The 11,296-nt window shown below is 40.2% G+C and overlaps 1 protein-coding gene and 1 pseudogene across 1 annotated transcript; one reads left to right on the top strand and one right to left on the bottom strand.

The window, feature by feature from the left end:
- Positions 1 to 1,305: 1,305 nt before the first annotated feature.
- Positions 1,306 to 2,265, top strand: LOC128050984 (olfactory receptor 2C3-like). Its single transcript, XM_052643494.1, has one exon. The coding sequence runs from the start codon at positions 1,306 to 1,308 to the stop codon at positions 2,263 to 2,265; it is 960 nt and encodes a 319-aa protein (XP_052499454.1).
- Positions 2,266 to 6,484: 4,219 nt separating this feature from the next.
- On the bottom strand, positions 6,485 to 7,694 carry LOC128050983 (E3 ubiquitin-protein ligase RNF130-like; annotated as a pseudogene).
- Between the last annotated feature and the right edge of the window lie 3,602 nt (positions 7,695 to 11,296).

The raw sequence follows: 11,296 nt of genomic DNA, 5'->3' as shown, positions 1-11,296 counted from the left end.
GAACTGCTTGAGGCTGCACTTTCATGTCCCTCTGCCACTGCTGCTGCTGCTGCTAAGTCCCTTCAGTCGTGTCTGACTCTGTGCGACCCCATAGACAGCAGCCCACCAAGCTCCTCTGTCCACAGAATTCTCCAGGCAAGAATACTGGAGTGGATTGCCATTCCCTTCTCCATCATGTCCCTCAACTATACCTTTATTTTGCCTTAGTTCTTCTTTTATCATGCTCACACAGCATATTAACAAAACTGCTTCACAATTTGCTGATTTGATGACTGTCAATTAAGGAACTTCTGTGCTTCAGACACTGAGTTAGCACTGGGAACTCAAAAATAAAGTAACAGAAAGCCCTATGCCCATGGAATTTGTACTGTAATGGAGTGAGGCAGGTAATAGACACAATAAATTAGAATAGAATGTTTGTTCTATGAAGATAAGTACTATGGACAAAAAGAAATTAAGCAGGAAAGGGGATAAGAGAGATGGGAGAGAGCCATTATTTTCAATTTTAAAAACACAGTGAGGGAAACCTTCAGTAAAATATGACTTAAAGAAGAGAGGAATATGAGCATGTGGCTACCTTGGAGGAAAACTACTACAAGCCTTTTTCTATGATAAGAAAGTAGTGGACCAATTATGTCCATGTTACATTTTAACAGAATCTTCTGGATACTGTGTTGAGGATACTTTGAAAGGAAGTAACAGGGAAGCAGGAAGACAAGCTAGGATGTTACAGCAACAGTTCAGGTGATAAATGATAATAGCAAAGGTCAAGGTAGAAGCAGCAGAGGTGGTAAGAAGTGATGACAAGCTGGCTATATTTAATAATAAGACAAAAATTTGCCAATGTTTGTGAGACTTGACAGAGAGAGAAATGTCAAGATGAACTCATGTGGCTACTAACTGAGGACAGAAGTAGCACAGGCTCAATTTTAAGACTTGTGCTGTGTTTCATCACATGGAATGTCATCTGCCAATCAACGAAAACCTTATCTCTAAAAATTTAGGTTGATCCCACATCTGTTACTACAAGCAATATTTCAGTAAAAACTCATTGCCAAGAATTGTGCATGCATCCATTTTTCCCCAGGCTATGCATATTTCCATGTCACTTGGCACACACTCCAAACTGACCTTCAAGAAATTGATGGACCATTACCCATGGAGCAGTTGATCGGATGCTTTCAGGAATAAAGGATATAAATTTATGTTTAAAGTTTGCTAACTCATATAATCACTATATGCCTCATACCCTATGTCCCCTACTCATCTGCAGGTGACTTGTTTGCCCTACTTCTAGCTGTATGTATGATGGAAATAGCCAATGTAAGTTTTCCAGAAGTTTTTATACTGCTGGGCTTCTCTGAACGACCCTCTCTAGAACCCATCCTTTTTATCTTTGTCTTGGGGATTTATGTGGTGTCTGTCTTGGGTAATGGCATCATCATTGTGGTCTCCTGCGTGGATGTGCATCTCCACACTCCTATGTACTTCTTTCTGGTCAACCTTTCCTTCCTGGACATTAGCTTCACCACAAGCATCGTCCCTCAACTCCTGGTCAATCTCTGGGGACCACAGAAAGCCATAAGCTATGGAGGGTGTGTGATCCAGTTCTATATCTCCCACTGGTTGGGGGCAACTGAATGTGTCCTCCTGGCAGTCATGGCCTATGATCGCTATGCTGCCATCTGCAGGCCACTCCACTACACTGCCATCATGCATCCAAAGCTCTGCTGTAGCCTGGCTTTTGCCTCGTGGCTTGGGGGTCTGACCACCAGCATGGTAGGTTCCACACTCACCATGCTCCTGCCTCTCTGTGGGAACAATCGCATTGACCACTTTTTCTGTGAGATGCCCCTCATTATGCAACTGGCTTGTGTGGATACCAGCTTCAGTGAAGTAGAGATGTACGTGGCCAGCTTTATCTTTGTTGTCTTGCCTCTGGGTCTCATTCTGGTCTCCTACAGCCGTATTGCCTGGGCTGTGTTGAAGATCAGGTCAGCAGAAGGGTGGAGAAAGGCACTCAATACCTGCTCGTCCCATGTGGCAGTAGTGGCTCTGTTTTACGGGAGCATCCTTTTCATGTATCTCCAGCCTGCCAGGAGAAACTCTCATGAGGAAGGTAAGCTTGTAGCCCTCTTCTACACTGTGGTCACCCCAATGCTGAACCCCCTGATTTACACTCTAAGGAACAAGACTGTGAAGAAGGCACTTAGGCACATTGTATTGGAGAATTGTGGTTCTGGAGGGACAAGAGGTGATATTTAGAAACTCATCACTTGTGAGGAGGGAGCTGGTTTAAAGGGATCAAAGTTATTTATTTTTAATGAGAGAAAAAGAAATAAATGATTTGGAGGGGCAGAATATTGGGGATGTCATCTCTGTACAAAATTTCTTGAGTTCAAATTAGGTGACAAATTGAGTTGGATATACTCATACTGTTTTCAGGCCAAGATAAAGTATTTTCTGCTTTCATATTTTGTTCATAATTATATCATTTGGTTGTTTATATAGTTGTATATGTATGATATGTATGCTGGCTATGATATTGTAAATTATTTATGTAGCTACACATGTTGGTATATTATTTTGTTAATATTTTATAGAATGTCTGCCGCTAAGGGTGCCTAATTTGTGTGAAGTCCTTTGCCTTTTCCCCCCAATATTTGTAGTGACTCAGTGATGTAGATATTATTGACCTCATAGCAGTTAGATAATTACAAAGTGACTCAATGGACATGAGTTTGAGCAAATTCTGGTGCCAGTGAAGGACAGGGAAGCCTGGCACGCTGCAGTCCATGGGGATGGAGAGAGTAGCACACAACTGAGCGACTGAACAGCAAATCAAGATTTTAGGCTGATATATAAGTCTGGCATATTTATCCATAGTTATCTTTGCCATTTTTCTTATGATCCCCTGTGATGTAATAAGAAATAGATATTTTTCTTATCCTGAGTCTTGGCACTGAGCTTCTAGGACCCTTGGAATTTTCTGAGTGATATCAGTGAGAAGAACAACTTTTGCTATTCGTAACAAGTCCATTTCAACCATACCTGAGTTTATGACAATGAAATAACTCAACCTAGAGTCCTTAGATAGCTTCAGGATGGAGTCTGGGTGTCAGAGGAACCAACCATATGATTAGAAGTTTGGAACTTGCAGCCCCACATCCAACCTCTGGGGAGGGCGAGTAGCTAGAAATTAAGGCACCAATGGTCAGTTTTTACTTAATCAATCATGCCTATGCAATGGACCTATATAAAAACCTTAAATGGTGGGATTTGGAAAGCTCCAGGATGGTGAATAAATCTGTATGGCAAGAAGGTAGTGAACACCAAACTTTGCAGACACCGACGCAGAAGCTCCTTTGCTCAGAACTCATCCCATGTACCTCTTCATTTATATTCTATACAATAAACCAGTACACTTAATGTTTCCCTGAGTTCTGTAAGTCATTCTAGGAAGTCACTTAACCTGAACAAAGGACAGGTCATGGCAATCTATGGTTATAGTCTGTTGGGTGGTTTGTGGCAATCTAGAACTTGCAACTGACTTTTGAACTGGGGCCAGGCGAGGGGGAGGGGTCCTGTGCAGAACTTGGCTCTTAAATCAGTGGGGTCTGGTGTTAAATTCAGGTGTACTTAGTGTCAGAATTAAATTGAATTATCTGATATACAGTTGATTTTTGGAGAGTTGGAATATTGGTTATTGATGTGGAATAATCTCACACATTTGGTTCCAGAAATGTTTTGAGCAAAAAGCAATTCATACTGCTTCAGGAGGAGGAATATAAAGATGCAGATGTCTCAAGAGCAGAACTTTTAGCTGGATTTCCAGCCAATTAGATATTTCGTCAATAACATACTATACAGATTCATCTCTAATTACAGAAATATCAACTTTCGTATTCAGCTCTATGCCTTCAGTTTACAAGAAATATAAAGATATTTTTTCATTTAATAGAATATGTTTACTTTTTTCATATGTCCAATCATGCATTTATTCATTCCTAAAATGAGATCTTTAAATGAGATCTATTCCTGGAGGTTAGGAAAACTAGCACACAATGGTGCTCTAAAAAGATGAACCAAGTTCACAGAGCAATCACAGTACTTGATTTAAAACTCAAAACAGTGTTAGAAAGTTAATAATATTGACATTTTTGTGATGAAAAATGCTGATCAGACAGAAAAACAATTTTTGATATTACTTTTACTGATTTTTTACCTTTTATTTCATATTGAAGTATAGTTATTAATAATTCTGTGTTAGTTCTAGGTATGCAGCATAGTGATTCAGTTATACATGTATTAATTCTTTTTCAAATACTTTTCTCACTTAGATTGTCACATAATATTGAACAGAGTTCCCTGTGCTGTACAGTACGTTCTTGTTGGCTATTTATTTTAAATATAACAGTGGGTACATGTTAATCCCAAACTCCCTAACTATCCTTCCCCCTGCCCTTCTATCCTGGTAATCATAAATTCATTCTCTAAGTCTGAATCTGTTTCTTCTTTGTAATTAAGTCCTTTTGTATTATTTTCTGTAGGTTGTGCATATTAACAAATCATATGGTATTTGTCTCTCTGCCTGATTTATTTCACTCAGTATGACTATCTCTATGTCTATCCATGTTGCTGTATATGACATTATTTCATTCATTTTAATGGCTGAATAATATTCCTTTTTATATATGCACCACATTTTTGGGGGCTCCAAAATCACTGCAGATGGTGACTGCAGCCATGAAATTAAAAGACGCTTACTCCTTGGAAGAAAACTTATGACCAACCTAGATAGCATATTCAAAAGCAGAGACATTACTTTGCCGACTAAGGTCTGCCTAGTCAAGGCTATGGTTTTTCCTGTGGTCATGTGTGGATGTGAGAGTTGGACTGTGAAGAAGGCTGAGCACTGAAGAATTGATGCATTTGAACTGTGGTGTTGGAGAAGACTCTTGAGGGTCCCTTGGACTGCAAGGAGATCCAACCAGTCCATTCTGAAGGAGATCAGCCCTGGGATTTCTTTGGAAGGACTGATGCTAAAGCTGAAACTCCAGTACTTTGGCCACCTCATGCGAAGAGTTGACTCATTGGAAAAGACTCTGATGCTGGGAGGGATTGCGGGCAGGAGAAGGGGACGACTGAGATGGCTGGATGGCATCACGGACTCGATGGACGTGAGTCTGAGTGAACTCCAGGAGATGGTGATGGACAGGGAGGCCTGGCCTACTGCGATTCATGGGGTCGCAAAGAGTCGGACACGACTGAGCGACTGAACTGAACTGAACTGAACATTGTCTTTATCCATTCCTCTGTTGATGGACATTTAGGTTACTTCCATTTCTTGGCTATTCTAAACAATGCTGCAATGAACATTGGGGTGAATATATCCTTTCGGACAACTTTTTTCTTCAGATATATGACCAGGAGAGGGATTGTAGGATCATATGGTAGCTCTATTTTTAGTTTTTCAAGACATCTCCATACTGTTCACCTCAGTGGCTGTACAATTTACATGTCCACCAACAGTGTAGGAGGGTTTTGTTTTCTCGACATCCTCTCCAGCATTTGTTGTTTGTGGATTTTTTGATGGTAACCATTCTGATTAGCATGATTTTGAATTGTATTTCTCTGATTATTAGCAATATTGAACATCTTTTCATGTGTCTCTTAGCCATCTGTATGTCTTCTTTGGAGAAGTGTCTCTTTAGGTTTTCTGTCCATTTTTTATTTTGTTTTGATGATATTAAGCCACTTAAGCTGTTTGTAAATTTTAGAGACTAATTCATTATCGATCATATCATTTGCAAATATTTTCTCCCATTCTGTGGGTTATCTGTAAATTTTCTTTAGGGTTTCCTTTACTGTACAAAATGTTTTTGAGTTTAAGTGGGTCTCATTTATTTATTTTTGCTTTTATTTCCATTACTCAGATAATGGAAACAGATTTAAAAAAGGAATCACTGTGATTTATGTAACTGTGTTCTGCCTATGTTCTCCTGTAAGAGTTTTATAATATCTGGTCTCACATTTAGGCCTTTAATCCATTTTGAGCTTATTTTGTATATGATGCTAAAGAATATTCTAATTTCATTTTTTTACAGGTAACTATTCAGTTTTCCCACCACCATTTACTGAAGAGACTGTCTTTCCAACATTGTGTAGTCCTGCCTCCTTTGTCACTGATTAATTGACCATAGACACGTGGGTTTATTTCTGGGTTTTCCATGCTGTTCCACTGATCTATATTTCTACTTTTGTGCCAGAACAATACTGTTATTTTTTAATTTTATTATTTATTTATTTTAATACAAAGCTTTGGCATTAGCATTTTTATGAAAAATAAAATGTACTAAAAATAAATGCTTGTGTGGCATGATTGGTAAATGATGCATAAACATAGGTTCTTTTTTCCTTCAAGGCAATCAGTCAGAAAGCAGTTTTTCCTTCTTCAAAACTATTCTACCTCATTAGCATTCAACTAGCTGTGGCTCTGATGATCACGTAGCAGTGTGACAGCACTGAGGAGGCCATAACTGTCAATAATAAATTGTTCTTTTGTTACTACGATGTTGATCTCTCTTGTTCTAGGAGTGTGCTCCCCATCCTGAGGAAGAAGTGAGATCCCCAAGTTGTGGCTCCAGGCCAAACAAGTTGTCACTGGAGAGTTCACCTAGGGCTGATTTTCAGTTAACTACTTGGGCTCTGTAAGTGTTTCCATATCAAATGCTACGTAATCAGTAGCCAGCAAATTTGGCACAATTCCCAGGGCCTTCAAGATATTCAGTTTGCGCATGGTACAGGTACAATGTTCACTAAGTCAGGGATCCACACAGGATTTGTAGAACACATGCTTGCAGGGGAGAATCTGGACAATATCATTCTGTTCATAGCTTTCTATGCAGACTGCACAATGATCAAAGTCCGGATCTGTTTCCTTACCACCCTTTTTCACTGTTCTGGTTGTCTATTTGCTGGTGGCTTTCTTGGCTCCATCTCCAAAAGGAAGCTGGTTCCTGCCCCCGGGCATTGGTGTACCTCATCTTCTGAATGAAGTAGTATATAAGCCATGCTGAAGAAATAATCATCAAAACAATGAAAGATATTGACATAATGACTAGAAAGCCACAGCTGAAGTTCTTCCGCGGCATCTGAGTTCCTATAGCTATTGTCATTTGTACAGAGATGTTTTTCTCCAGATAACTCAAAATATCATTACCTCTCAATTCTGTAATCATGACAATAATAATATCTCCAGTGCCTGGATAAGTCATGGTGACTGGCTCTTCTTTGGATATATTATTGTAGATGACTAGAGCAACTGCATTGTGCAAAACAGGCAGGCCGTGATACTTTCTCTTTAAAGGTGCAGTTTCCCCTTTGCAGCAAGGCAATCCACGGTTTGATGTTAGGAGGGACAAAGAACCGTGTTTGAAGATCACAGCCCAGATGATCAGCAACTCCATGGATGGGCATCAGCGCCGGGAACTGACGGCCTCGGGCAAGGTCGTAGCGCTCGCGATGGATGCAGGGTGTAAAAAGGGGTGCCGTGGCTGGGCTCCCGCACCGTCACGTTGATGAGCGCAGTGTAGCACTCCTGGCTCGCGTTGTCCACCCACGCTGGTCACAGTCTGCTGGTCAGCAGAGCGAGCGCGGCGAACCAGGCGGCGCGCCAGAGCAGCACCGCTCATAGTCCCTCCGGGCCGCCAAGGTCGCTCGTCTAGGGGGCTCCCAGGCCGCTGGGAGAGGCGGGACGGCGCCTCAGACCCTGCAGCACGGACGCATGCCCGAGACCAGTGCCAAATTCGGCACTCCTGGGAGCCGGCGCCACTGAACCGCTGCCTGGCAACCTCCAGGACTCGCCTGGTCGTCTCCTCTGGGTCACTCCAAGGCCTGGTTTGCGGGCCCACTCCATCCCCTGTGGCCGGTCCCGCTGAGTGGGGGCTCCTCAGGAGAATGCTTGCAATACTGATAATGTCTGCAATTTTGATAACTAGCTTTGTAGTACAGTTTGAAGTCAGGGAGCCTGATTCGTCCAGCTCCATTTATCTTTCTGGAAATTGCTTTGGCTATTTGTGGTCTTTTGTGTCTCCATATAAATTTTAAGTTGTTGCTGTTGTTGTTGTTCTAGTTCCAAGAAAAAAACAGCATTGGTAACTTGATACCGATTGCATTAAAACTGTAGATTGCTTAGGGTAGTACAGTCATTTTGACAATATCCGTCTTTCAGTGCAAGAGCAAGGTACAGCTTTCCATCCCTATTGTCTTTGATTTCTTTCATCAGGGTATTAGAGTTTTCAGAGTACAAATCTTTTGTCTCCAGAGGTAGGTTTATTCCTAGGTATTTTACTCTTTTTGATGCCATGGTAATTGGGGTTGTTTCTTGAATTTCTCTTTCTGATATTTTGTTGTTAGTGTTTAGGTGTGCAGCAGGTTTCTGTGTGTTAATTTTGTAACCTGCAACTTTACCAAATTCATTGATGTGCCCTAGCAGTTTTCTGGAAGCATCTTTAGATTTTTAATGTATACTATCATTTCATTTGCAAACAGTGACAGTTTTACTTCTTTTCAAATTTGGATTCCTTTTACTTGTTTTTTTTTTCTCTCTGATTGCTGTAGCTAGGACTTCCAAAGATTGTTGAATGAAAGTGAAGAGGGTGGACATCCTTGTCTTGTTCCTGATCTTAGAGGAAATGTTTTCAGCTTTTTACTGTTGAGTATAATGTTATCTGTAGGTTTGTCACATATGGCTTTTATTATGTTGAGGTAGGTTCCCTCTATGCCCACTTTCTGGAGAGTTTTTATCGTAACTAGATGCTGAACTTTGTCAAAGCTTTTCCTACATTTATTGAGATGATGGTTTTTATTCTTCAGTGTGTTGATGTGGTGTATCACACTGACTTATTTGCAGATACTGAAAAATCCTTGCATCCCTGGGATAAATTCCACTTGATCATAGTGTATGAACCTTTTAACATATTGTTGGATTCAGATTGCTAGTATTGGGTTGAGGAATTTTGTATCTATGTTCATCAGTGATATTGATCTTTGTTTCATTTTTTGTGGTATCTTTGTCTGGTTTTGGGGTCAGGATGATGTTTACCTCATAGAACGGGTTTGGGAGATTTCCTTCCTCTGCAACTTTTTGAAACAGTTTCAGAAAGATAGGTGTTAGCTCTCACCTGAATATTTGATCGAATTCACCTGTGAAGCCATCTGGTCCTGTACTTTTGTTTGTTGGAAGTTTTTTTATCACAATTTCAAATTCATTAGTTGTGATTGATCTGTTCATATTTTTTATTTCTTGTTGGTTTAGTCTTGGGAGATTGTACCTTTCCAAGAATATTTCCATTTATTCCAGGTTATCCATTTTATTTGCATGCAGTTCCTCTTAGCAGTTTCTTAATGTCTTTTGTATTTCTGTGATGTCAATTGTAACTTCACTTTATTTCTAATTTTATTGATTTGAGACCCCTCCCTTTTTTCTTGATGAATCTGGCTAAAAGTTTATCAAATTTGTTTATTTTTTCAAAGAACCAGCTTTTAGTCATTCTTCAACTCTGTTTCATTTTTTTTGCTCTGAATGGTATGTTTTCTTACCTACTATTGACATTAGGTGCTGTTTTTTTTCTTCTTCTCCAGTCAGTTTAGGTGTAAGGTTAGGTAATTTATTTGAGATTTCTCTTGCTTCATGAGGTAAGACTGTATTGCTATAATCTTCCCACTTAGAACTGCTTTTGCTGCATCCCATAGGTTTTGGATCACTGTGCTTTCATTTTCATTTGTCTCTAGATATTTTTTTATTTCCTCTTTGATTTCTTCAGTGATCCATTGGCTGTTCAGTAGTATATTGTTAAGCCTCTATGTGCTTGTGTTTTTACTAATCTCCTAGCAATGTGGTTGGAAGAGATGCTTCATATGAATTTAGTTCCGTTCAGTCACTCAGTCATGTCTGACTCTGCGACCCCATGGAATGCAGCACACCAGGCTTCCCTATCCATCACCAACTTCCAGAGCTTGCTCAAATTCAAGTACGTTGAGTCGGTGATGCCATCCAACCATCTCATCTTCTGTTGTCCCCTTCTCCTCTCGCCTTCAATCTTTACCAGCATCAGGGTCTTTTCCAATGAGTCAGCTTTTCACATCAGGTGGCCAAAGGATTGGAGTTTCAGCCTCAGCATCAGTTGTTCCAATGAACACCCAGGACTGATCTCCTTTAGGATGGACTGGTTGGATCTCCTTGCAGTCCAAGGAACTCGCAAGAATCTTCTCCAACACCACAATTCAAAAGCATCAATTCTTCGGCGCTCAGCTTTCTTTATAGTCCAGCTCTCACATCCATACATGACTACTGGAAAAACCATAGCCTGACTAGATGGACCTTTGTTGGCAAAGTAATGTCTCTGCTTTTGAATATGCTGTCTAGGTTTGTCATAGCTTTCCTTCCAAGGAGAAAGTGCCTTTTAATTTCATGGCTGCAGTCACCATCTGCAGATTTTGGAGCCCAAGAAAATAAAATAAGTGCTGGAGCAGGGGAAAAAAATGTCACCCAGAATATTTTTCTATTCCTACAGAAATAAACATTATTGACTCTATGATCTAAGGAGTATAATGTAATCAACACACCACTGGTTGGTTCCCTAGTCCCCTGGGAATGTGCCCATTAAGAGATCAGCCTTAATAAGAGAAATGTTATAAATTTGAATCAATTCACAGCCTCCATCCCTGCTTCTATGTTCAATTTTACTTGGGCCTGGGAGCCAGGCTGGCAAAAGAGACTGACTAATATCTACTGGAAGAGTTTTTATTTACCAACTATCAAGATCCATCTCTGCAGTGGATGTACTTTAGTGCAGATTTATGTAGGACATAGTTATCATGTTCTGTGCCTCTTTCAAGAAGTTCATCTACAGCTGTTTCCAGATTTCTGTCATTAACTTCCCAGCCCTTTTCTTGTCAAATCCCTGAACAAAACACCAGCCTGTTAGGCAATGACCAGAAATCAGTGCGTATCCAAACTCAGTTGCACATCTCCTTCCATGAAAATTAAGAGCCAGATGAACTACCTGTAGTCTTCCCACTATCTATAATGTGGGGATTACAGGATGCTCAGAGGGGGCTGTGACATAATAATGACAATTTTTTTCTACTTCTTGTGTATAATTTAGATTAATATATAAATAGGACCTTGTTTTTCCCTCCATTGATAATTGGTTAAAAATTACAAAAATTTTGAGGGCTAAGACAGGGAAGTAAGAGAAAGAAGTAGGTCAGTAGTGACCTAGGCAGTCAG

This window comes from Budorcas taxicolor, chromosome 7, assembly GCF_023091745.1.
Source record: "Budorcas taxicolor isolate Tak-1 chromosome 7, Takin1.1, whole genome shotgun sequence".
Taxonomy (NCBI): domain Eukaryota; kingdom Metazoa; phylum Chordata; class Mammalia; order Artiodactyla; family Bovidae; genus Budorcas; species Budorcas taxicolor.
The sequence above is the reverse complement of the archived record's forward strand: the minus strand, read 5'-3'. Positions and strand labels throughout refer to the sequence as shown.

What these genes read in the sequence shown, in the direction of transcription:
- LOC128050984 (XM_052643494.1), top strand. Translation starts at nt 1,306, where the DNA reads ATGATGGAAATAGCCAATGTAAGTTTTCCAGAAGTTTTTATACTGCTG.